This window comes from Melopsittacus undulatus, chromosome 2 (genome assembly GCF_012275295.1).
Source record: "Melopsittacus undulatus isolate bMelUnd1 chromosome 2, bMelUnd1.mat.Z, whole genome shotgun sequence".
Classification (NCBI taxonomy): domain Eukaryota; kingdom Metazoa; phylum Chordata; class Aves; order Psittaciformes; family Psittaculidae; genus Melopsittacus; species Melopsittacus undulatus.
In genome coordinates this window covers 19,620,840-19,646,717 of record NC_047528.1, presented here as the reverse complement: position 1 = coordinate 19,646,717, position 25,878 = coordinate 19,620,840, and the positions used below count along the sequence as shown (strand labels likewise).

Sequence of the window (25,878 nt, the reverse complement as noted above, 5' to 3'; positions counted from 1 at the left end):
TTCAGACAACAATTACAATCCACACCTCTCTTGCTCTGATGGAAGCACTGAATTGGCTTTCATGTAAGCAGTGAAAGAGGAAAAAAAAACCAGCAAAGAGTTTAAATTTAAATAGTTAAGTTATTGCTAAGATTTGTACGCATCTCCTTTGTAAAAGGCAAACGGCAACTACAAAAACCCTAACAGACAACTATTGTCTTCCTACAGTTTTTACTGTTTCATGCAGAATATATATTTTTTTAAGAATCTTACAGGAATTAAATATAGGGAAACATAAAACATTCAGCAACACCCATCATTTTAAAGGTAGGAGAAACATCAAATTTGTCCAGCCATCCAGTCAAGAGTGAAAAATCAATTATTTAACATCAATATTCCTGAAGGCTAATATTACAGGTATCCTGGAATAGAAACTCACATCCAAGAACAAGTGCTAATGTCAGTTATTTTGCTTTGAATCAGACTATATGTGCCACTGAAGTCCCTAATGACAAGCTTAACTTTGCACCAGTATGCCCCCGTCTTGCTAGAATAAAACACTAGATAGAAACCCTTCTGTTATTCAGTCTATTCCCTGATGAAAGGAAGAAAATACCCAACAGATACAATTCAGACTTTTCTCCTGCTTGAAACACGTGCCTTCTAAATTCAGCTCAAACTCTGCAGTTTCAAAACAGCAAACCCAAAAGGTTCCCATGGACAAGGCAGCATAGGCAGCCCCAGCATAGGTTTCATAAGATTCTCACCAAAACGGCTTGACAAGGTTCCAGTGGGAAGATCTCTCAATCTCTGCCTCAAGCTTTTGGTCCCTTCCAGAGATTATCAAAAGACAGCCAATTGTGATGCTGGGTTTTCTGCTGGAAGAACACTTCATGCTGGACTGAGACCACCAACTCTTTTCACATAGGTCAGAAAATGAGATGGTAACAGTTTTTTGCAGTTGCCAACTTAAACTGTATTTGAGCTACAGACCTAGCTGTGAAAGGCTCTGTAACAAATTACCAATCTCCTGAGCCATCCAGTTAACAACCTGCATAGTTTTCTTTTTAAATTCAGTTATGCTTAGGTTCTTAAATTCTCTGAAACTGTAGACAGTAAAATATCAGAACAATTAAGATTCTTGATTACAGGTCATTTGCTTCCTGTGTGCCTCTTACCAATATACCAAAGAGTACTAGTGCAAGCAGAACATTTACATAACATTACATTTTGGTTTAAAACAAAGTGTGTCTAAGTAGTAACAAGCGCTATATATTTCTACATTATGTTGTGCTCCACTATTACATAACTCTTGAGAAAGCCACCACAATTTTTCTGACTTTTCCCCTCAGTGCTGAGGCTTTTGATCCATTTCTAAGACCAGGAGCAAATGAGAAACAATATCCATAGAATTATATTAATAAAGCAAAACTTGCTTGCATTCTGAAGGGGGGCTGTAGGGATGCTGGGGAGGGACTCTTCATTAGGGACTATAGTGATAGGACAAGGGGTAATGGGTTAAAACTTAAACAGGGAAGTTTAGATTGGATATAAGGAGGAAGTTCTTTACTGTCAGGGTGGTGAGGCACTGGAATAGGTTTCCCAGGGAAGCTGTGAATGCTCCATCCCTGGTGGTGTTCAAAGCCAGGCTGGATAGAGCCTTGTGTGGCATGATTCAGTGTGATGTGTCCCTGCCCATGGCAGGAGGGTTGGAGCTAGATGATCTTAAGGTCCTTCCAACCCTAAATATTCTGTGACTTCAGTTCTGAAAATGTTATTTATCCAAGTTATATTTTTTCCCCATCAGTTTAAACAGACACTGGCACTCTATAGAAGACTTACTAGGCACAAAAACAGAAGACAAATAACTAATCGTTGACTACGTTTCCAGAAACACTATTAATGCATTTCAAAGACAAAAAGTGACTGAAAGATTAGTAAGGAAGCCAGACTTACTGCACCAAGCACAGAATAACACTGGGAATACCGATTCATGGGAATGAAAGGTCAAACTAATGATACTCTCATGTACTAATGAAATTTCAGTAATTAGAAGCATCATATATAGATAATACGTTGATAGCTTCCCCTTCCCCACCCCAATTTACTTCTAAGAATAAGAGCTATAGACAACCGAGTTGGAAAAACTACCCAATGTTAAGACATGAAAGAACCAGCCCAGCCAGCCATGGGCATATTTCAAAGGCAAATACACATAAGAACTGATGAGATTCACCAATTTTAAACATATAATGGAATTTGCTGGTTAAAAAACATTCAGGTTCAAAATGTGTTGCTTATACGTAATTTAGATAAACATTAGTTTATTTGCAGAAGTCATCAAAAGTTGGCATGACTGTATTTCTGACAGATTGTAAGTACTAGAAGATAATGGCCTTCAAAAGTTACTTTGTAAGTGATAATTTTAGGAAGTTTTTATTTTTTCAGCAGTTCATACAGCCAATCATCCTCTCCCCCACCTACACACATGCTGTACTTAGTTATTTATCTTGCCTGCAGTGATACTACCAAAGGCATTTTCTGTACCTCAACATGCCTGTTATTTAAATTAACACTTTTTAAAGTAGTTTCTTTAGAAAATCAAAAATGGAAACCAGCCATCTGATATACTTCACTGTCATAAGCATATCAGATCATAGCCAGCTTTTAAAATTCACTCTACTAATCAAGGCTGACTGCAGTACAAAAATACCTATTTATTAACATATGCCCTTAGCAAAAGGTGTTTTCTCCCCATAAATTTTTCATGAAACAAACCCATCCTTGCCCTCAGTCATCATCCCAGTGCTAAAACCCATTGCGGATCCACTTACCAAATCCCTGTGTAACACCCAGTTAGCATGCAGGTAGTGAATACCATCTAGGATCTGATATAACAGTGACTTCACCATTCCCCGAGGTAACTGAACTGGTTTCTTGTTTGCTTTAGAAGCCCTGTGAAACTTGATTATATGCTGTAAAGGGGAAAAAGAAATCAAAATGAAAACATGTAATGTTATATACAGCATTATACAAAAAAATTGCCACTATTCCTTACATAAAATTCTTAGCTTTTTTTTTTCAACCTTTCATCATTCATTCTCAAAACTAGCAAGTTGTACTTTTAGTACGAGAAAATTAATACTATATGAGGTAAAGTGATGGCTGTCCCAAGGAAATCTCTCAAATGAAATCAGTTGTTGCTGTGGTTAACCCTGGCAGGCAGCTAAGCCTCACACAGCCACTCAATCACTCTCCCACAGTGGGATGAGGAATACAAAACCAATACTACTGCCAAAGCAAACTCTCTTGCAGACCACTGACCTTGGAGGGTTCTGGGGTATTTTTGTTTGAGGATTCTTTTTGTTAAGATAGGCTTGTATTTTCTATATCACAGCACAGAATTAAAAGTGCATCACCTAGTTCCTTTACTATCTTAATTTTAGGATTTTTCCTACAGTAATGACAACACTGTAACATTCAACACATAAGGCAAGACAAATTTCTTGCAAACTGTATTGGGAGTTTTAAACATTTTAATTAGAGGCCCAGATTTATACCTTCTTTATTTACTACATGCCTAAAGCACAGACTCTAAAAACAGAAGCTGTTGACAAAGCAGAGTTATATATCTGTCAACCTTAAAGTCAGCCACCAAACCAGATGCAGAAAGTACCTTTAGCAGTTTTAGAGTGTATACACAGGCATTGTCTAGCAACAATGAGAAGTCCAAAAGGTATGTTGTCTTAGCACTTGAGTCCCAGGTGCCACTAACTTCAATAGCATAAGGTATGTCAGGGTCATGATAACCACTGCCATGCTTGTCTCCTTTTAAGAGAGAGGTCATTTCTAGAATGAATTTTTCCATGCATTCGCATCTATTTCCTGTACTGGCTTGTACTTGTGAGATCATAAAAAATGCCCTGACCTTGTCCATCTAAAACCTGGCACCAAACTTCTATTATATGTTCCTCCTATATTCCTGAACTTTCATATTCCAGGTGCCAATGAAGTACCCAACTACTTAAACCCCTTTGGGAAATTGCCTTTCCTCTCTTGCTGCAGCCAAGCTCCATACAGTTCGCCCTCCTTTACTTCAGGTATACAGCTTGTCTTTCCTGGGAGAGAAAGAGGTATATCCCTGCCCTCTCAAAGGTAAAAATGGAGCTGCACAGAGAAGAGAAACATCAGGTGACAGTCTGCCCAGTTAGCCAAGCACCTCGTGCATGAGCATCCATCAGCTTGAGCCACAGGTTTCACCTTCCACTTCAACTGACTCCAAAGAAAGAGTTCCTTTTCATGCAGTGGCCAGAGAGAAGTGAATACTCAAGAGACAGATGGATTTCCTGGACTTCTTTATTCTCACTCCAATACACTCTGTGCCCTTTCCCCTAGTCTTGCTTGAGACCTGCTGCCCTAGATATGCTCAGGACTGGAGGAGTTGGTCCATAGCTGGCTGTCTGGGGCACAGAGCCAGCCCAGTCACTGCAGCTATGTCTCCTGCATCCAGATACAGTAAACCACCAGGAGCTGCTAGGGCTGTGGAGTTCTGGAGCTCACACAGGTATGTGCATGTAAGCATAATGGTCAAAATTGAGGGTCATTTCTAAGTTGCTTATGTACAAGCCAGTGTTTCATTAACAGAAGTACTTCTACAGTGATTCAGAAATGTATAAATACAAACAAGGACAGGTCACTACAGGTCAACTTCTGGAGGTTAACAGATCACAAATATGGAGGAGCAGTGAAAAAGTCAGAAAGTGCTTGGCCTTTTTTCCAGATAAGAATATGTTGGGTTTGGGTTTGCTTTTATTGTTTTGTACATCAGCTTTTAGAATATCTCGGTATTACAATGCCTCAACTCAGTTACTTTTTTTCTCCCGCACTTTAATTTTAATTTGGTAACAAGATCCCAATACCAAAGAGCAGAGCTTCCAAGATATTTAACTGGGAGAAAATACCTTCAATTCAGCTTAGCCGAAGGAAAACCGACACACTAGTTCTTCAGCAAATACTGCTGAATTATTCCCAAACACAATGAACCCCATTTTCTAAAGAATTTAGTTTTGCTTTGGTTTATGCTTCCTGACTAAACTACATGCACAGAAAAAAAACAACTCATGATTCATGCTGCGTAATTCTTACACTAATGCATGCATCAAAGGTTCCGTCTCATTCCAAATTGCCTCTTTGATCCGAATTGTCTTGATCTCTTCTAAGGTTCTATTATGAGAGCAGAGCTCAGAATGCATGTAAGACTTAATTCAAAGACCATATACCTTCTTTTCAGGGAAGTCAAGGTTGCATGGTATTTTGGATTATTTACAATGCCACTTTAAGTATTCCAAATGGATGTTGAGCTTACAAATATTAAATTAATAAAAGAAAAATGTATATTATCTTAAAACAAATTTACCTGGCCTCCAATGCACTTATATTTTAAAGCTGTGTTTTGCAATTAGGAATAAACAACCTTTCTCCCAAATATATGAAATCTCAGAAGATGAGTAAAAAGCTCTTCTGCTGAAACATACAAATTAAATTTCCATTACATACAGGGGCATTGCTCTCACATCCATTCATGGATGACATGCAATGTATCTAAAACTCTGAACTGCAGCATTCAGTCCATAATTCTGTCATTTTTCAAAGGGAATTCACCTGTACAATCAATTACATTTTCCTGCACCCTACTTAAGCTGTAATGGAAGGCTGTATCTGCATTTATTTAACTAGATTTCTAGCTACTGAGAGCTGAACACAGATTTTATCTTCCTAAAGAGGTCACAGATTAACTGTGTAGTGTGTTTACCCAACATTTTCCATTGCTTTTCTTTCAGTACTGAAAGAGTTTCCAATAAACAGGAAGTAAGAGGTCACACTATTTTTAAATCAATGTGTTTTCCCTGACCTTGTCCGTTTTCTGCAGCTAAAACTTTAAGCCTGGTACCTACAAACAATTCACCTTACCCAGAGGTCATGCTCAGCGTAGTCAAAGAGAAGCCACACTTTCCTGTCAGCATGAGAAAGAAACACCTTTTGCAGAGAAATGACATTTGGATGCTTGAGCTCCCGCAGCAACTGCAAAATAAAGAAAGTCCATAAGAGTTCTACTTATGTATCCAGAACTGTGAGAGGGCTGGAAAGACAAATGCTTTACAATCTTTACTATATACAATAACAACAATAAGATTTGAAATCTGCAAGTCACAGAAAACACCACATACTTATTTAATGAAAGAACCAGTCACTAGTTTGAAACCAAAGCTGGATGCAGGTCATAACCCCCTTAGGACATTCACTTCCTAATCTTTTCCTAAAAAGTAGAAGTCTATGTAAACTTCATTATTATCCAGGATCAAGGAGATTCCACAAACAGCCTTTCCCGTAGGCTGTTATCTTCAATAGAGCCATTTTGGGTATCCAGTTATCTCCTCAATCCCAATTACCTGTAAACCCTACATTTTGGTGGCAGTCATTCAAGGCTGAATGAGGGGGCTCATTTAGAGCCTGTCCGTGCAGCCAGCTTAAGGATGGTATGGTTTTTAAGCTGGTAACCTCATAGATCCACTGACTCCACCACCTACAGAAAAAGGTCCAGCTCTTTCCACAACATATATTACACCAGTTACAGTACTCAAAAGCCATCCACGAAACAGCTCCCAGTTCAAGAAAAAACTAACCCAGACACAAAAAGGCAGTCATTTTCTGCTGAGGTCCTGAGCCGAAATGACCCACAGCACTAACAGCAAACCCAGCACTAGCAAAGGGACACAGCTAGGAGCCATCAAGCGATCTTAGCTCTTTAGAAACTACAGCTTTAACCACCACCAAAAGGAAAACAAAGATATAGCACAAAAACTTAATACAGACATCAGTCTATTTGAGCTCTGCTTACTAGTCATGTTGCAGTTACACTGTACTCACACAATTCCTAAGAAACAAACAAAAACTTTAAGCAAACTATTGCCAAGCGTGGCTACCCAAGACTAGGTGAATTTTTGCCAGCTCAGTCCACCAGAAATTATGACATTTTTAATAAAAGAAATGTCTCTTAAAAGCCAAGGCCAATTTGAACTACTTGAATACAGAATAGGAAATTAACATTTCTGAGATCGACCATTTTCAATAAAATATAATTTTCCTGCTACATAACAGAAGAAACAAGGAAATTAATTCCTTTCTACTGATACCTTTGTCACATGTGGTAACATTTTAGCTGCTACTGAGGTAGTAAAGTGGGAGTGGATATCTGCATATGTTTGTTACCTTCTTTTTTATTTCATTTGAGACAGACTCCCATTCCTACCCACTGACCAGGGTCTTCAGTGTGGCACTTCCTGACCTACAGCCCGCAGAGCTTTTATGTCAAGTGTGAGATCAAACAGGGAGACAAGAGGGTTGAGGAGACAACACAGCATTACAAATCAATGCAGAAGGTATTAGTTTCAGCATGTTAAAACTCTTAATCTTAATTTGTAAAAGCCTTATATGGAGGAATTTTAAGGCAGGATCTTCAAGAAGCAGTGTGGAATTCTGTAAATGCCTATAATTCCTACAAAGCATAAGATCAGTATAGGAAAAAAAACTGTAAATGCTTATTTGCATTTTTTTTTCAATTACAGGTAGCAGGTTGACCCCAGCCAGCAGCAAAGCCCCACACGGCTGGTTGCTCACCCCCCTCAGTCAATAGGAGAAGAACAAAAAAAAAAGCAAGAAGATTTGTGGGTGAGGACAGTCAGTTTAATAAATGGAAGGAAGAGGAATTTAAGAAATAAAGAAGCCCAGCCAGGCTCTGAGCAAAGGCTACCTCCCAAAACAGAGGATGTTCAGGAGTAGCCAAAATACTGGTTATCAACAGTGTTTTAGTCCCAAATCCAAAGCACTGCACCATACAGGCTGCTATGGAGAAGATTAACTGCATCCCTGTCAGGCTCTGTAGAGCATCAAAGACCATCAGCGGGAGTCAGCCTCTTAATAGCAAATGAGGTTACAGGGTTTAAGGATAGACTGTGCCAGTCCTTACTGTGAAGGACTTTGTTGAATGAGTAAATTCACAGCTTAAATTTATGCTAAACAACTTGATGAATTAACTGTACCCAGAAGACTGCACCACAGCCTATCAACTGTGTGTCCATACCAAAGTTTTATCTGATCTCCCATGGTCTGATGACACACTTGTATCAGAACACCACAGACATTTCCAGCAACCTCACTCTTCATGAACCAGACCTCACCAGGTCACAGACCACATGCGTTTCCTAGCAGATGACTGACTCGTGTCCAGCAGCTGACAGAGTTCACTGAGGACAAAGCAGACTACAGCAAGCATGGCTGGGCTGTCAGTACCATGTCCACTAATGATAAAGACCTTTTTTTTTTTTCTAATTACTCTGATATCTAATGGCTTTTGTCTACCCTAGTCCAGTTCTATAGAACACAAAGAGAAGGTAGAGGAAAACTATGCATATGGCTCTCAGTAGATTACCTTCCTTTTCATTTGTGTATCATGAAGGTTGAAATCCATTTCTACAACTAGAAAGCTTTCCCCTAAATTAGGTAGTCTGGGTACCCTTTGTGAAGAGATACAATTTACCTTCAAAAAAAGATAAATTGGCCAATGATGAAGATGCTGACAGATCTGGTCTGACTTAAGTGTTATGGCCCAATGCTGTCCCTCGCTGGTCTTGCCCTTGCTTTCATAAATATTGTTTAAGACACAGCAAGGGAAAGAGCATTCTTATATCAAAGACCTGGGCTTGCACTAAGGGTTCCTCCATCTCCCTCTTCAAATGCAGAAATATTCATTCCACAGCTGTGGGTCAGCTGAGGGACAGCAAATTAAACTGTTCTAATGATGTGCAAGTTCTTAAATTGCTTCACAAACAAGGACAAAGTAAGACAGGACATTATTAGAAACAGCAGCAGGGAGGCAGCCTGGCAAACTGCCGCATGACCAAGGCAAACCTTTTCTTGCACAGGGACACTAACCATAATTACCTTGCACATCAGAGACAAGCTGAGCTCAGCACAAGTCTTCATGAACATAACATCCTTCCTCCACTAATGTTTCGCCATTTCCTGTACAGCTCTCCACCACTAGACAAGTGGTGGAGAGCCAAGACACAGCACTTCATGTAAGGGTTTCTAGCTTTACTGCAAATGTCATTCCACCCCCGCTCCTGATGCTTGCTACTATATGTGGTCTACAATGAATGTAAGCTGTTCAGTGCTGCAATACTACCATGCTTACTTCCATCATGGAGCACATTTGCTAGAGCAACTGTCTAGATACCTGGTCCAGAAGGAGCTTTTCTGATGTTCTGTCTCAGGATATGAGCTATTTCAGAAAGGGCAACACCTTCCTCCCACCATCTTCCTTTGAGTGCTACTGCAACACATTTCTCCCAGAGCTTAGGACAGTCACAAAGCTGGCTAGACACAAAGCCATTGGCAATATCAAGCAAAGTATTCACACAAGCAAAAATCGCTATTGATTCATCTTGCTAGTTTGATGGCATTAATCCAAAATTTAATCATCATCTCAAGCTTCAGAAACGCTCACATCAGGTTCTTCAAGTGATCCAGCAAAAGCACACCATAGATTAATAGTCTCCAATGGCCCTGAGATGGAATCTGGGTAAACAGGGCAATGGAACAGAAAGGAGATTGAGGCTGATGCATAAAGGCCATTTTCAGAGCAGAAGATGACTGACAAGGAAGATTTAGTCATCCTCTAAGAGATAAGATCCCAATGGAACTACGCTACAACAAATTAGTACAGACAGTAGGGAGGCATAACCTGAAACACTCTGCACAGTTCTGGCCAATTCAGGAAAGATTAATTCCAACTGCAGCTGGGCAAAGAAAGCTGAAGGCTACACTGAGTGGAAGGGAGAACAGCAATCCAAGCCAAAATCCTTAGAGCCTGTCTAAACCGAACCAGAGAAAGAAGTCTCTCTCTCTCTTTAAAATGAAAGGAGGAGAGAAGAGCTATTCTAACTAAACGACAATATTATCCAGTACAAATGGATATGAACTAGTCATGATTAATTTCAGCTTAAAAGCTGAATGAATAATGTTTACAGTCATTACTAGAAAGAGACTCAGGAACTGCCTTCAGAGATTTTTCTTTTCAAGCTTAACTCACAGTGTGCTAAATGCAGTGCACTCTGCCTGTCTGAGAGAGCAAGAGCAGCACACGATGACTCCAATTCTGTATTAATGACAAAAATCCTAAACCACATTCTAATTGCTCTTCTCGGTTTCCTATAAACACTGGATCTGTTTATGCTTGTCATTTAAACTAAACCCCAAATTTTATCACACAAGTTGTTAAACCCCAAGTTGACTTTGCAGCTACACCAGTAGATTCAAAAGTCTGTTTGTTTCAATGTAAATGCAATTTTAAAGTTTTATATTCTCATGAGTCACATATTCCACAGTACTAAAAAGAAAATCCCTGCTGAAAGTACATGCTGTTTTCCTTCAAAGGCATTCAGATAAAGGCTTACAAAGGCAATGTAACAGAAAAATACAATACTGCTCACTGTAAGAATTTATTATGAAGGTGATAATACGTTTTTGAAGCTCCCATTCTTCAGACATACAACCATGTGAAATTATTGCTTTAAAAATAAAAACAAAAGAATAAAGCCCTAAACGTTGCAAAAAAAAGAATGCTGACAACATGAAATGTTGGGAGAAGAAAAAAAAAACCCACACATTTCTGTTCTTAACTTCTGGGTTTTCCAAGACGAATGTGTCTTACCTGATCGCACACACCAGTCAGTATTTAATAGCATCTCATATCCAAACACATTCAAAGTATTAGAAGAAGTGCTAATAAAGGTTCTCTGAAAGTGAGGTGGTGGATGACGAGTCCAGGAGACAGACACTGCATGTCAAACTTTGTCAAATTGTGCTGTTCACAGAAAATGTTATTTCTAAGGACTCCAATTTCTAACATTTAATCAGTATCTTTGTCCCACTTTAACAGAACTAAAAACAGTAACTGCCCTCCCTTGACATATAATCTCTCAACAATACTGTTTGTAGCCCTGTAACACAGCTCAATAAAGTACTCATCAGCCACAACTTACATTTTACATATCATATTACTATTAAAGCATTTGAAAGGCATTAGACTTGTCAAAGAGAGTCAAATCAACCATTTGTCTTCCTCAACACCTTGCTGCCTTTCACCACATAAGATTGCTAAGGAACTATTACTAGTCTTCTGACATGAGGACTGAACTCATCTAAAGGATTTCTGGTTTTGGTCTTGTGGGAAACTTCTTTCACTGTTAGCATGGAAGGGACTTCACAACCACGATAACCTGAGGAACCTACACCCAAGTATCGTTCCTTTTCACATAGCTGGAACAGGATCTCCTCCAGAAAGCTTATTGTTACAGTAATCTGTTCCTTGCCAGGGGAAGATGTTGGAGAGGGTGAATCCTTGAGTCACACAGTTTCAGCTTCTGCTTCAAAGGGTCCCTTCCAGCTGCTGCATGCTGCCTCAAAGTCCTTGGTCATCCTCAGACTGGCTCTGAGAGGACCTTTATACACTTCTTCCATCCCCTCCACTGGTAGAGGGGAAAGAGGCCTGATAATCATGTAATGACATGTTCTCGTCACCCACGACATGGAAGCCCCAGCAGCCTGCCTGTGCTCAATACTCTACAGCAGCCTGCTCCGCTGAGGTGAGCTTGGCCAAGACCACCAGAGACAGCCTCCTTCTCACCTGCCATGGGGCACAGGCAGCCTGCCCTACCTCTGCCTCCTTCCTGCCCAGAAGCTGAAAGTCTGAGGTAAGACTGCTGCAGAGGCTTTCCCTTTCAGGTAAGGCTGGCAACCATCAACCAGCCACCTCTCTGCTGCTTCTCACACCCCCTGGGTACCGTGTGCCTGCTCCCTGCAAACCCAGCCAAGCTCCTGAGGCAATGAGAGCTGTTATGGGACCCAAGCCTCCTGCCTCCAAGACAAAAAAATCAGTACTTCCTTTTTTCTTATCAAGACTCAGACATGTGAACTTTAGGGCTCTGCATTACACCCAAACTACACCTGCAGGTTCCTGGCACCAAAGGAAGCACAGGCAAGTGAAGCACTTGCAAACCTGCCAAAACTGACTAAAAATGCTAATCAAGAAGAAAAATGTCAGAAAATCATTTGATTACTTTAATACATAAGACTGTAGAGAAAACAGCCCAATCCAAAATCCTAAATTTGAAGCCTGGTTAACTACTCTAGCTTCCTACAGCCTTGGAGAATTCTCCTGCCTTGCAAACTGTGAAACAGCATTTGCAGCACTATGCCAGGTGGATGGGCTTTAACGATTTTCTGCCCTGTGATTAAAGCAGAAGATAAGGAATGGAGTGTTTGGGATTGTATATCTTGCATATTTTTTATACAAATCTTCCCACTATCCTATCCCTCTGGTCTCTTTCTAATAACAAATTCATCTCTTGGTATGATGAGCATGTAACTTTAAATGCCTGCTTAAGTCCTCAGAAGTCAAAGGGTCATAAGAGATACCCAGAATCCCAGGCAGTACACAAGTCTGCAGAGAACAAGAGCTGAGCAGCCAAATGTTCAGTTAAGGTTCTGGAAGAGGCAGGATTCACAAACGCTTACCATGCAGTGGATGACTGGGGGAAGATAAGGAAGATTATAACATTACCACTATCTTGATATTAAAGATAGTGATTCACTTGGCATAATAAGCACAATAACTGCTAATCCTACCAGTTGAATAGTTCAAATAAAATCATTAAAAACTTCTTTTTCAACAGGGTGAGAGACTAGCTGGGTTCTTGAACACTAGGTCTGAGTTCTCATGCTGCAGGAAGTACAAAAATGTAGGCATTCTTTCAAATACATTCACATGAGTTGAGCTCATCCGTAACTGAGTCAGTCATTTCAGCTCAGGTCTCTGACCTAGTTCTATCCTTTTCCTGTAACTGATGTATTGCAATAACTATTTTATTTTTCTGAATAAGTCTTTGTGCATTTTTAAACATGTAGGTTATTCAATAGTCCAAAACTGAAATTATTCATTATAAGCAAGACAAAAGCCATTGCAGAGTTATAAAAACAAGGGCGTTTCCCTGGGATTTATGTCAAACTACCCTCTTCCCAGGTAGTCAGAGTGAAATATACAAGCTTCAGCTCTCCAGAGAAACATAAATGGATATACCTCATGCAAGCCAATTCACCCTAGTTCCTCTAAATATCACCATACTTGTAAAATGCATTAATTGGGGTAGTTCAGAACACACTGTAACAAAGTCCGAGATTCAGCCTTGACTTTTCAAGCATGACAACAAATAATATAACTAATTAGATGTACAGATGACATTTTGGGGTACAACACTGCGGATTAACTCAGCAGCATTTTCATATATACATTACACATACTTACATAATCAGTATAAACAGTATGGCTACTATCCTTAATTTGATCCATCCCCAAATGAGGTTACCTTTTACAATATTAATTGTCAGAAATGGGGGGAAACGCTTTAACAGAATTAAAATTAGCAATTTGGGGAACATCAACATTTTGGGGGTTGGGGGGGAAATCTTGCGTTAACTCTGAACAGCAACATCAGAAGAACAGTAAAGAGGGATTCAAACCCTAGGAGTCCATGGTGAATTACTAATTCAACTGCAGGAAAATTCAGCCACAGAATCAGCAGTTGCAAGTCTGGAAGCACAACCAGAAGCAAAGTCAGCAACAGCTCAAGAAATGCTGCTTCAGGTCACTATTTCCACCCTGTACCTGCTTTTGGTTTCTAATCCCCTCTTTGCTCTCAATGCTTGCCTTCTTGGCATCTTTGGTGTCTTCAGTATGTTCCCCTCCTTCCCCCACTAACTCTGTATCCCACACAAGTCCTGCATTGCACTGCTGTTGTCTTCAAAGGGCGCATGCTGCAGCAGCTCAGAGCAAGGAGAAAGCCTCCCTGCTTCTTGCCCCTCTTCATCACTACCAGGGAACCTGCTGCCAATGAGGAATGACTACACAACACTCCTCAAGCCACGCAATGAGGCCAAATCCTTCCTGTCAGCCAAGTTACTGATTCTCTCAGCAGACAGAAATTGATTTAGGGTCATATTGAGAGCAGAAGCCTCTCCCTAACAGTAACCAAGTTCCTGCTGTAGAACAAAACTCTTTAAGTAAATCACTGCAAAATAAAAAAAAAATAAATTCCCAAATCCCCCTGAAATGGCAGCTGGCTTCTCAAAAACATTCAGCCTGAAGGAGCCACAGTATTTGCAAAACTTCTGCCAAAATAGTTGAAATGAGCAAAACATAAGATCCTTTTTTCAGCTCCTTTAGTTCAGAGTATATGCCTACAATAGCAGGGAGGCTAAGCTTTCATCAATGGATATGAAGAGGTTCTCCTGAAGAATATTTTTTGGGCTTTTTTTTTTTTTTACCTCACTCAGTTTATAGACTAACATGTTTGAAATCACAAAGGTGACTGGAAGTTGCCAAAGCAGCAACGCCTAGTACTCACTTCAGGCAACACAAATGAAATTAGAGTAGGTATAGTTTTGTACTCCTGAGGAATATGGTCTGGAATCTTTCTCCCCCCATACACCTAAGTCACATGTATTTCCTTTTATGAAGCAACTTCAGTTGAAGCATTTCAAGAAACATAAACCCAAGCATCATGTAACATAAGAACATACAGTTAAATTTCAGAATACTGGTTTTACCAGTGTTTCTTTGCAAGCTTGTCACAAACCATAACTACATTCATCAGTTTCTAACAAGACAGAATATAAATATAAACCTGAATAACTTAAGAGAATGTCTGAATGATATTCATGACTGTATTACAGCTTCCGAGGCAACAATGCCAGTTTAGTCTGAAGTCTTTACTTAAATAGAAGCTACGTTTTAATCATTATAAGCCAATAAAAACTCATCTCCTTAGGAATATCACTGAAGTGCTAATGCAAATTGTGTATTTGATCTGACTTTTAAGCTACTGACTCTAATCATGTTTTTAAACTATTGTGCTTAATGTTAATCTGCCCCAAGGCAGGCAAGCAGTAAATTGTAACTTGAAAACATTGCCATTTTTAGACAGCAAAGGTAAAAGGTGGGGAAAATCTTCCAAGACATTTGTACTTATTTTCTACCTCTATGATAAAAACATAGCACCCATAGAATAATACGATTCAGCAAATGCAACCCAGCATGCACTCAAAGCAATACTTTTAATAAGTCTTTTTGCTAGTAGAAAGAACTAATGTTACTTACTGCTATTTCTCTGCATGCAGACATAGAAATTCCAGTACCTTCTATCTGCTTTAAAGCGTAGTCTTTATCATCTTTCCTGTGGAAGAACAAAAGAAGTGGTTTTATTTAAATTGCACCATTCAAAGCAAGGTTTTCACTCCCATTCAGAGGACAGTTTCTAATTAATACAAACTCTGCACGACACTTTATTTTAACTCTTTACTAGTTTAACATCTGGATACCTGGCTAAACCATTAGGGTTAGGGTTACCACTATCTTGGTAAAGCTAACACACAAGTTTGATCTCACTACACAGATAGGGATCACCACAATTTATCTGTTATATCTGAAGACTCCAGATACATGCTTGTTCAGCTTAAAAAAAGTATGCAGTTAAAAGCCTGTTTTGTATAACCATCACCACCTCATACTTTAACCAGTACATACCTTGCAGTCATTTATTTAAAATGCAAGCCAATTAGTAACTGACCACCAAAAGCAAAACAAAGAAGACATGCACTTCAGCAAGAGAAGACACTGAACTCTTGCCTATCCTCAGCCTCAAAAAGCTCAAACTTTTAAGGGATGGAGCACCAGTCCTTCCTACTTATGGGCTGGCATCCACAGCCCTCCTGGGGGACACGGCACTTATTGCCTTCAGTATCTACAGCACTTGCATAGTCCTGAATCTCCAGGTTCCCTAAGAATCTTTATTATTAATGAATCCAGCTTTCACAGCTGTGATGAGCCATCCTGAAAAAAAGCAACTCAAACATCCTAGAGGCAAATAAACCAAAACAGTAGATAAGCATTTAAAATGTATGCACTTGCTTCTTTCAGCTCTTGCTAAATATTTGCAAGGCTTTGAATTGCTGTATTCCTACCTGAAATACTTCCCCCCAGTTTGTTACTACCTGTTTAATCCCTCAAATTATCAGGTCCTGTCCAAGGGTTTTTTCATAGGGTTCAAAAACAACCTATTGTTAGCAATAATCTTTCAAAATGGAGAAGAGGGGAAAAAGTGAGAAATTAATGAACAAAATCTGAACACAGTAATAAAGAACAACAAAACATCAAGCACACAAGAGCAGATTTCACTAAGAGGGCTATTACATGGATTCAGCAAGATAGAAGAGGGGTAAAAATACAGGATCTGACACAAACAGGGAAAAAAAAGTCAGGAGGACAGTGACAGAAGGTATTAAAAAGCTTCCTATAATAAATCTTAAAACTTCCCAGCCTGGAAGAGAAAGAGCTTGTGCCGAGCACAAATTTGTACCTGGCTAACAAAAGGCGTGAACAGGGAACAAATCCCCATTTCTCACCTTAGAGAAAAACAAGTTGCACAAAGCCCAAACCCAAGAAACCATTATGGTATTAATCATGTAATTAAACCGTGCAAGTCATGATGACACAATGTTATGGATTCCAAAGTATAAATGGATTTCAAATCAAATAACACGCACTTATGGCAGAAAAGAGAGTTATGGACCACTCCATGGGCAGCTACTGAACATAATCCCCATCTGCTTTCCAGCACATAAAGTTTCTGTGCTGCTGACAGAAAAAGATAAATTCTCTTAGTTAAAAATCATTTTACCCTCTATCTGCCTTATCTAGCAACAGTTCACAGCCCTTACTGGATACAAACATTAAACAAAAAGGACTGGACTAGAGGTTATTCTCATTGCCTTATGTGCTCATCTTACTTTGAAGTGTTTGGAAAGATCAAGGACAATGGATAATGGGTTCAAACATAAACAGGGGAAGTTCAGATTAGATATAAGGAAGAAGCTCTTCACCATGAGGGTGGTGAGGGACTGGCACAAGTTGCCCAAAGAAGTGGTAAATGCCCTGTTCCTAGCAGCATTCAAGGCCAGGCTGGACAGAGCCTTTGGTGACATGGTGTAGTGTGAGGTGTCCCTGCCCATAGCAGGGGCGTTAGAACTAGATGATTTTAAAGGCCTCTCCAACCCTAACCATTCCGTGATTTTATGATCCCTATTTCATTAGAAGTGCTACCACACAACTGATACTGTTATAAGCATTATCACCAACAGAATATGGAGCAAAATGGATGAGACTAAATATTCCTCTCATTGCCCTGCTGCTCATCTACTCAGATTTCAAGTTATTTGAAGAAGAACTCAGTATAACAGGAGGAGATACTGTACAAACAGTATCATTACAAGCATTTCTGGTAGCACTGCCTACAGCGAAGCTTGCTCTGCATTTAAGATTGCCCAACTATTTTTAATTGGTCAAACTTTTGCCAAATTAAGTATGGACAAAAATTTCCCATGCCAGATGGCAGAATTTCTCTGGAGAAATTTAGAGGGAGGAAAAAAAGAGTAAAAAGGAAAAAATACTTCATCTGTTTCCTAGAACAAAACAAAGAACACTTTCAGTTGTGCATGTTAACCCTTTCATCATCACTGCTTTAATGCTGAAATTTGACAGGGTGGTAGAAGAAATGTACCACTTGCTCTCCTCAAAACAAAGGATGAAATAAGAAGTCTATGAAAATAAACATTTTCACATTAAAAGGCAGTTAGAGTCAAGATCCAGAGACACCATGCTCAGCTTTGCTCTGTCCACAGACAGGGCTGTGGGAAATCAGCTGCTCACTCCCCTTTGCTCTGCCCAGGTGCTGCACACAAGAAATGAGAGCCTGTAGCCTCTGCTCTGTCCTCAACCTACCCAAGCAGTTTAGATGAAATGTAAGAATGGTAAAAAGGAGGAAAAGGAATTAAAATTTAGAGATAAACCACTTTATCACCATACTACACTCTCCTCCAGAACCTGAAAAGAAAAATAACTAAAGACTTCCAAGATTTAAATCCTGAATTGTGCACACACAATTGAGATAAAGTAATAAACCAATTCCTAATCTTCCCCAACATCTGTTCTACAGTGATGCAGGTAACAAGTCATGGCTACCCCATGCACCATTAGTACAGTGTTTCCCTTAACAGGGAAAATCCTACTTGCCTTTGAGACAAGCAACTTTTGTTTTAGTAAAACTTAGTTTAAATCCTTGAGAGCCACAGGAACTGGGGGAATAGCTTTTAAAGGGAGTGAGAACAATTTACAAGTGTTAAGAAGTCAAAAGAAGAACCACCAAACTTATTTTACACAACTTTCGAAAGTATTTTGCCAATAGTCTATTGAGAATAAAAACACATCCCAAAATGGGTTCCCCATAGTTTTAGATACAGTTTCCTTGTCTGAAATAAAGAGATGGTCAATGGCAAGACAGGAAAACACAAACAGCAAGAGAAAAAAAAAGAGGGGATGGGGGAACCCCATTAGAAGCATTTTCTGTAAGTAACAAAATCAACCACTAAGCAGCTTGTGTTTTAAGGGCACAGTAAAACAGAGCATAATTCAACTAAATTTCTTCCTTATAACAGAGACATCTCATTGGGAAAACCTGTCCACTTTCTCTGCTGCCTGGGGATGAGACATTAAGTAACTCCAGCAGCTCCTCCACCTACCTGCAGGCTTAGAAAAGCTGGCCAGTCTGCAAACTTATTTTCATACCAATATATTCATGCTTTCCTGCACTTCAACAGCCTGGCATCTTCAACACAGTAATACTCCCCACTAGAAACAGGCGGTTGTGAGTGTGATAAGAAAACTCACTTGTAGAGGGCTGCCGAAGTAGCAGCATTTATTGTAGTCACACACAAACAACGTAACCTTGTGTAAAAAGGTCATTCCCTCAGAGGGATAACATGAGCATCAGAGGCTGAAACTTGAAAAGAAATGGGTAGCTGCAACCTCACTTCCACTGGACTTTAATGACAAGAATATATCCGCAAAATCACCATGGAAGAGTGTAACTGCCTAGTTTTGTTCTCACAGCTTAAATAAAGTAAACCAAAACAAAATGTCATCTTTAAAAGAATTAAGCTATTATTATAACGTCACTTCCAAATTTTATTTTTTTAATGTTCTACTGGATTTGGAAGCACAACAACACCATAAGAAACATTCAGCCTATCTGGAAAAAAAAATAAATATCAAAAGCAGTAGGAACAGATGCCTGCTGAATGTGAGCATGTTGCAAAGCTTTAGTATTAAAATGCCTGGTATTTCTACCCTTTATTTAGAAGGATACTTTAAGCATAAATATGTTCAGCAAGTGGGAGAAAATATCCTACACATGGAGAAAAAGGAGGCTTATTACATAAAAGGTAGTTAAAAAAAAAAGCCTGTCCCACTGTTATTTCATCTAATTTTGTAGAAATGCACTGACACAACCCTACACCATTTCCTTTATTCAGATCACTCTATCAGTTTAAACTTCAATTCAGTGCTACAAATAACAGAATAAAGTACTGAAGATCAGTGGTAAAAATTCTATATTTACATAACAGTCTGAAATTCAAATTTCACTGATGACAATTTAGGAATAGTTCTAACTTTATAACAAAGAAATTTAAAACTCAACTGCAGGAAATAGGCTCCACAGTCTGACAATTATCCCAGGGAACTGTAAACACAGCTTCTCTTCTACTGAAAACTCTAAGGAATCTGTTAATTGTTTACAGTTCGTATTCCCTAAAGACCATAAAAATCCTGATCATTACAAGATAAGCCTACCGACAAAACATGTGTGGGTTCTTCTAATTCCACCCTTGAGAATTCCATTAACATCAATAGTAGTCAACACATCCTGAGCAAGCACAGCTCTCACACTATTGCTGGAGTGATTCAGCCTCAGCAGTTCTAACTCAAAATTCTCCAAATCCATTAAATAATGGCATTTAGATTTTTGCAGCAGAAAATTAATTTGTGCTGAATAGAACCTTAGCTTTGAACTCACCTAGATGAGCACGAACTACAAGCCCTAAATTGTACAAACAGTAGCACATCTTCACTATTAAAAACAGAATATGGACAGAAGCTTTAACAAATGTTAAGGAGCCAGGTAAGGCAAAAACACCCCAACAACTAAATCTGTATTACCTTTTGAAACCTCCAGTAAGGAAATGGATGAATCAGAGGTTTCATTATAGTTTACTCGTAAGAATCAGAACAGTGTTTAACAGCAAAGATCTAAACTACAAATGAAAAGAAAGACAACAGAGTCCAGTTGTGGCATTCCAGTTTTCTTTGTCCCTCCTCCTTGTGTTTTATTGAACTTGGACATAACAGATGCCTGGACACACTACTGATGTAGATTTGAGATGGAAGGAAGAACTTACCCAAGCACACTGCTACAGATTAGTGTACAAACATACAACACTTATGAAAGCAAACTGTAAAATGTACAAGACTTGGCATTTTAACCTTGCAGCATCATCCCCTGCCTCCTTCCCCAGGTCACAGCAGTGTTACTTTCTGGTTTTGTTTTTAAATCATATTTTTAAGTAAATGAAAAGTCACCCTACGCACACGTAACAGCCAGTCAAGCCCATTACAGGCAGCAGCTCTTTGAAAACATATGAATACACAAATGCAATTTTGAAGTGGAAAGATTTATACTAATTGCCAATGCTGTATACACAGCCAACTGCTACACACCAAAATAATACATCATTTTCTGAACGTACAGCAAGATGCAGGCAGACTAGCACCCATTCAAATGATGACTTGAAAGAAAATAATTACCTCAGTTTTCTTGTCAACCACCACATGCCTGGCACCAAACAGTCCTGCCAGAACAAGATACTTACACCAGGAGCTCCATTTACTTTTGCATTTTGTACCTATTAACTACCAACACAGAAAACAGGTGTGGTCAAGAACCAAGTGACAAAGGACACAAAAGAGGCCAAGGCTCTCAATGTCTTTTTGGCATTGGTTTTGATATCACAGTCCAGTTGCCCAACTACCACATTCCCAACGCTAAGGAAAGGAAATAGAGGTAAACCAAATTAGGGATGACTTCAACTGACTGGACACACAGACAAGTCCATGTGACCAGGTGGCTGCATTCAAGGGTGCTTAACAGAGCTGGCAAATATCATGGCAAAGCCATTCTATCATCTGTGAAAGGTCATGGTGATCACGGCAGATTCCTGACAATTACATAAGGGCAAATATCAGGATCCTGTAAGAACAGCAAAAAAATGCTCAATATTATAGGCCAACCAGCATAACCTTAAGTCCTTGAAAAGGTCATGCAGCAAACCCTCCCAGGAAGCCATTTTCAGACCCATAAAGGAAAAGAAGTGACTGGGAACAGCTGGCAAAGATTTTTCCAAGGATAAATTGTGCTTTATCAACCTTTTTGTCCTAAACAATGAGAGAACCTGCTCTATGGACAACAGAAAAGCACTGGATGCTACCTTGGCCTCAGCAAAGCTTGTGACATGATTTCATAGTACACTCATAGCCAAATTAGAGAGCTTAGACAGCTGAACTACAGAACAGACAAAAATATCAATTAGAATGCCAGATGTGATTGGTTGTGATCAATGGTAGAAATCCAACAGGCTGCCACTTACTAGTACATCCCCTGGGGGCAGACACTGGGGCTGATATAACATCTTCATTAACAGACAACAGGATGGAAGGCATCCTCAGCAAATCCAGCCCATGATGCCAAACTGGGGACAATGGGTTGATGCACAAAGAAATTGAGCCGCCATTTGGACAGACCACAATAGACAGGAAAAGTGGGCAGACAAGAACCTGAGAAAGCTGTAAAACAAGCAGAAAGACCTGTCTCTAGTCTGGAATAACTGCACGCAACTGGACACATTGCCAAGTGGGTCAAAACAGCTTTACAGAGCACGACCTGGGGTCCTGATAGCCAAGTGGAACATGACACAGCAATGTGCCCCTGTGGCAAAGGCAGCCAGTCACATCCTGGGCTGTATTAGCAACAGCACACCCAGCACATGGAAAGAGGTGATTATCCCCCTATATGCAGCAGTATGAAGCCACACATGGGATCTCCCCATTCAGTTTTAGGCTTTCCAGCACAAGACAGACCTTGACATAATAAGGAAGTCCAGTAGAGCAGCAGGAGTTCGAAGTACATGACCCATAAAGAGAGGCTGAGAGAGCCAGGTTTGCTCATCCTTCCTGAAGGCCATGGAAGGATTCTATCACGGCCTTCAGTTACCTAATGAGGGGTAAGGGAAGGAGTCAGACTCTTCTTGGAGGTGCCCAGTAAAGTGATGAGAGGTAGAGGTCACAAGTGGCAAAAAGAGAAAATGTACAATAAATTACACTGTTTATGATTCATCTGAGACTGTGAGGAGTTTCACAGCTTATTCTTAACACCACTTTCCATGTCTGGCAACATAGCCAAAACTTAGGCAGGAAAGAAACAGGGCTATTCTGGTTACATACATAACTCTGAGGACCTTTTATTATAGAGAGATTTAAACTATTCCTTTTTAATTTAATTTAGGTCAGTGCAAGGACGCAACTTGGAATTCCACCTCCTCATGTCTGGATTTTCTTCTCATCATCTCTGGAACAGTAATTTTCATTCATTCAATATTTAGGATTTGTTCAAGTGTTTCCAGTGTCTGCAGTGGTAACTCAAAAAAACAAACCATTTTAAGGCTCCTTGTAAAGTTCAGGCAATGCACAGATACTGTCTGTGTGTAAGCAGTCTAAAAAAGAAACCCAAAGGTTATATTTCTGTGAAGAAGAACAAGACTTGGGAATTATGTGTTTCCTCAATAGTGTAAGTACCGGTATCTGAACCTGCAGACCTTAGCATAGCCTGTAGACAATTTGTATGGATGCCACAGAAATCAACAATTCATTCTACCTATTCGATTTCAGTGGCATTCATGTAAATTCCACAAACTTCTGAAGTACTTTGTGCTTACACACAGAAAACCACAGAGACCTAACAAAAACCCCTTCATCCCTCAAGTAAGTTGATTTATGTCACAAAGACCACTGCACCTGGACAAGATCAGTGTATTCTAAAGGTAGATACTACAGCACTGTACTGGTTTTGGCTGGGATGGTGTAGTTCCTATGGAGCTATGTTCTGGATTTGTGACCAAACCCATGCTCCTAACACATCCACATCATTGCAAAGCAGTGCTTACGCTGCATTAAAGTCTTTCCTGCTCCTCAGACTGTCCCACCAGTGAGTGGGCTGGGAGTGCACAAGAAGCTGGGAGGTGTCACAGCCAAGACAGCTGATCCCAACTGTCCAAAGGAATATTCCAGATCATGTGATGTCATTCTCAGCAATAAAAGCTGTGAGAAAGACAAGGCGTGGGCATTTGGAGTTACAGTGTTTGTCTTCCCAATAACCATCACATGTGACAGAGCCCTGCTTTCCTGCAGATGGCTGAACACCTGCCTGCCGATGGGAAGTGGCAAATTAATTCCTTATTCTGTTTTGCTTGTATGCACAGCTTTTGCTTTACCAATTAAACTATATTTATCTCAACACGAGGTTTTGCACTTCTACACTGCTGATTCTCTCTCACGTCCCACTGCAGGGAGAAAGCAGCTGTGTGCAACTAAGCTGCCTCCCAGCATTTAACCTTAGCAAGTACATCCAAGACATACAGACTTTACAACTGCTGAACACATCAAAGTCTACCCAGGTTTATAGTCACAGTCCAACTGGCTGAGACTCAAGAAAGTTTCAAGTTTTGAAACATTCCATGTCTGCAACCCACTAGTTCCCAATGCATACATTTAAGGTACAAAGCTGACCAGAATGAGATAAAACACGTCCATGAGGATATAGGGCAACAGCCAAACAGCAAAGATGATATGCATCAGCAGCAAACAAATTGTACAGGAAACAAATGGTACTAGCAACTTGGTACAAAGGCAACTTTGTACAAAGGTACAACTTGGAACAAAGGTACAAAGGTACAAATTACATTATAAGCAACTGACTTCCCAGAAAGCATATTTTAGATCAAACATTCTGTCAAACTAATTAGTACATACAGTATGCATGCATGTATGCAGGCTATACACAGGTACCATCACTGACCCTCTACCTTGAGATAACTTAGAGAGTGAAATCTTACAAATCATTCCCTAAAAAGATTCTGAGCTAACAGTGATGCAATGATAACCACGTCCTCTTTTTGTCATTCCACCATTACAAAACCTGCTGAGTAATTCATACATTTAAATCTTTTACAATTATTCTGATAATTAAAAAAAGAAGAAAAAAAAACCCTGAAAACTAACAATGAAGTTATCGCTCAAAGTAGGCTATTGTACAATGGTTTGCTGCTTAAAGAACCCCATCTTCATCCCCATGCACACTTCTGTCCTTTGCAATGGAGCCAAGGCGTTCATTTTCAAGGCACTCATTTTCACGTTTATTTTCAAGAAGGGGAAAATGGATGACCTGGGGAATTACAGACCAGTCAGTCTCACCTCTGTGCCTGGCAAAATCCGGGAGCAGATTCTCCTGGAAGCCATGCTAGGGCACATGAAAAACAACAAGGTGCTTGGTGACAGCCACATGGCTTCACTAAGGGAAAATCCTCCCTGCCCAATTTGGTGGCCTTCTGTGATGGGGCTACAGAACTGATGGACAGGGGTAGAGCAGCTGATGTCATCTACCTGGACTTGTGCAAAGCGTTCAGTGCTGTCCCACATGACATCCTTGTCTCTAAATTGGAGATACATCAGTTTTATAGGTGGATCACTGGGTGGATAAAGAACTGGCTGGATGGCCGCACTCAAAGAGTTGTGGTCAATGGCTCAATGTCCAGCTGGAGATCAGTAACAAGTGGTGTCCCTCAGGGATCAGTGTTGGGACCGGTCTTGTTTAATATCTTTGTCTCTGACATGGACAGTGGGATCGAGTGTGCCCTCAGCAAGTTTGCCAATGACACCAAGCTGTGTGGTTCTGTTGATACGCTGGAGGGAAGGAATGCCATCCAGAGGGACCTTGACACACTTGTGAGGTGGGCTGATGCCAACCTCATGAAGTTTAACCATGCCAAGTGCAAGGTCCTACACCTGGGTTGGAGCAATCCCAGGCACAGCTACAGGTTGGGCAGAGAAGAGATTCAGAGCAGCCCTGCAGAGAAGGACTTAGGGGTGTTGGTCAATGAGAAAATGAACATGAGCCAGCTTCAGTGTGTGCTCACAGCCCAGAAAGCCAACCGTATCCTGGGCTGCATCAAAAGGAGCGTGACCAGCAGGTCAAAGGAGGTGATCCTGCCCCTCTACTCTGCTCTCGTGAGACCTCACTTGGAGTATTGTGTGCAGTTCTGGTGTCCTCAACATAAAAAGGACATGGAACTGTTGGAACAAGTCCAGAGGAGGCCACAAGGATGATCAGAGGACTGGCGCACCTCCCATATGAAGACAGGCTGAGAAAGTTGGGGCTGTTCAGCCTGGAGAAGAGAAGGCTGCGTGGAGACCTCATAGAAGCCCTTCAGTATCTGAAAGGGAGCTATAAGAATGCTGGGAGGGACTCTTCATTAGGGACTGTAGTGACAGGACAAGGGGTAACAGGTTAAAACTTAGGGGAGGTTTAGATCAGATATAAGAAAGAAGTTCTTTATTGTGAGGGTGGTGAGGCACTGGAATGGATTTCCCAGGGAAGTTGCGAATGCTCCATCCCTGGCGGTGTTCAAGGCCAAGATGGACAGAGCCTTGAACAACCTGGTCTACTGGATGATGTCCCTGCTGATGGCTGGGGGGTTGGAAGTAGATGATCTTAAGGTCCTTTC

General features: G+C 40.3%; 1 protein-coding gene across 4 annotated transcripts in view; it reads right to left on the bottom strand.

Annotated features, from left to right (window-relative positions):
• The window catches only part of CDK8 (cyclin dependent kinase 8), a 74,565-nt gene that overhangs the window by 32,322 nt on the left and 16,365 nt on the right, over nt 1–25,878 (bottom strand). For 3 of the 4 annotated variants that reach the window (XM_034060129.1, XM_034060130.1, XM_031049605.2), the window contains exons 2-4: nt 15,254–15,329; nt 5,950–6,060; nt 2,814–2,954 (exon numbers count right to left, since the gene is read on the bottom strand). In XM_034060129.1, coding sequence (XP_033916020.1) covers nt 2,814–2,954; nt 5,950–6,060; nt 15,254–15,329 — 328 coding nt within the window. Of the gene's footprint in view, nt 1–2,813; nt 2,955–5,949; nt 6,061–15,253; nt 15,330–25,878 lie in introns of those variants that run through there. The other variant, XM_031049606.2, reaches the window with a different exon arrangement.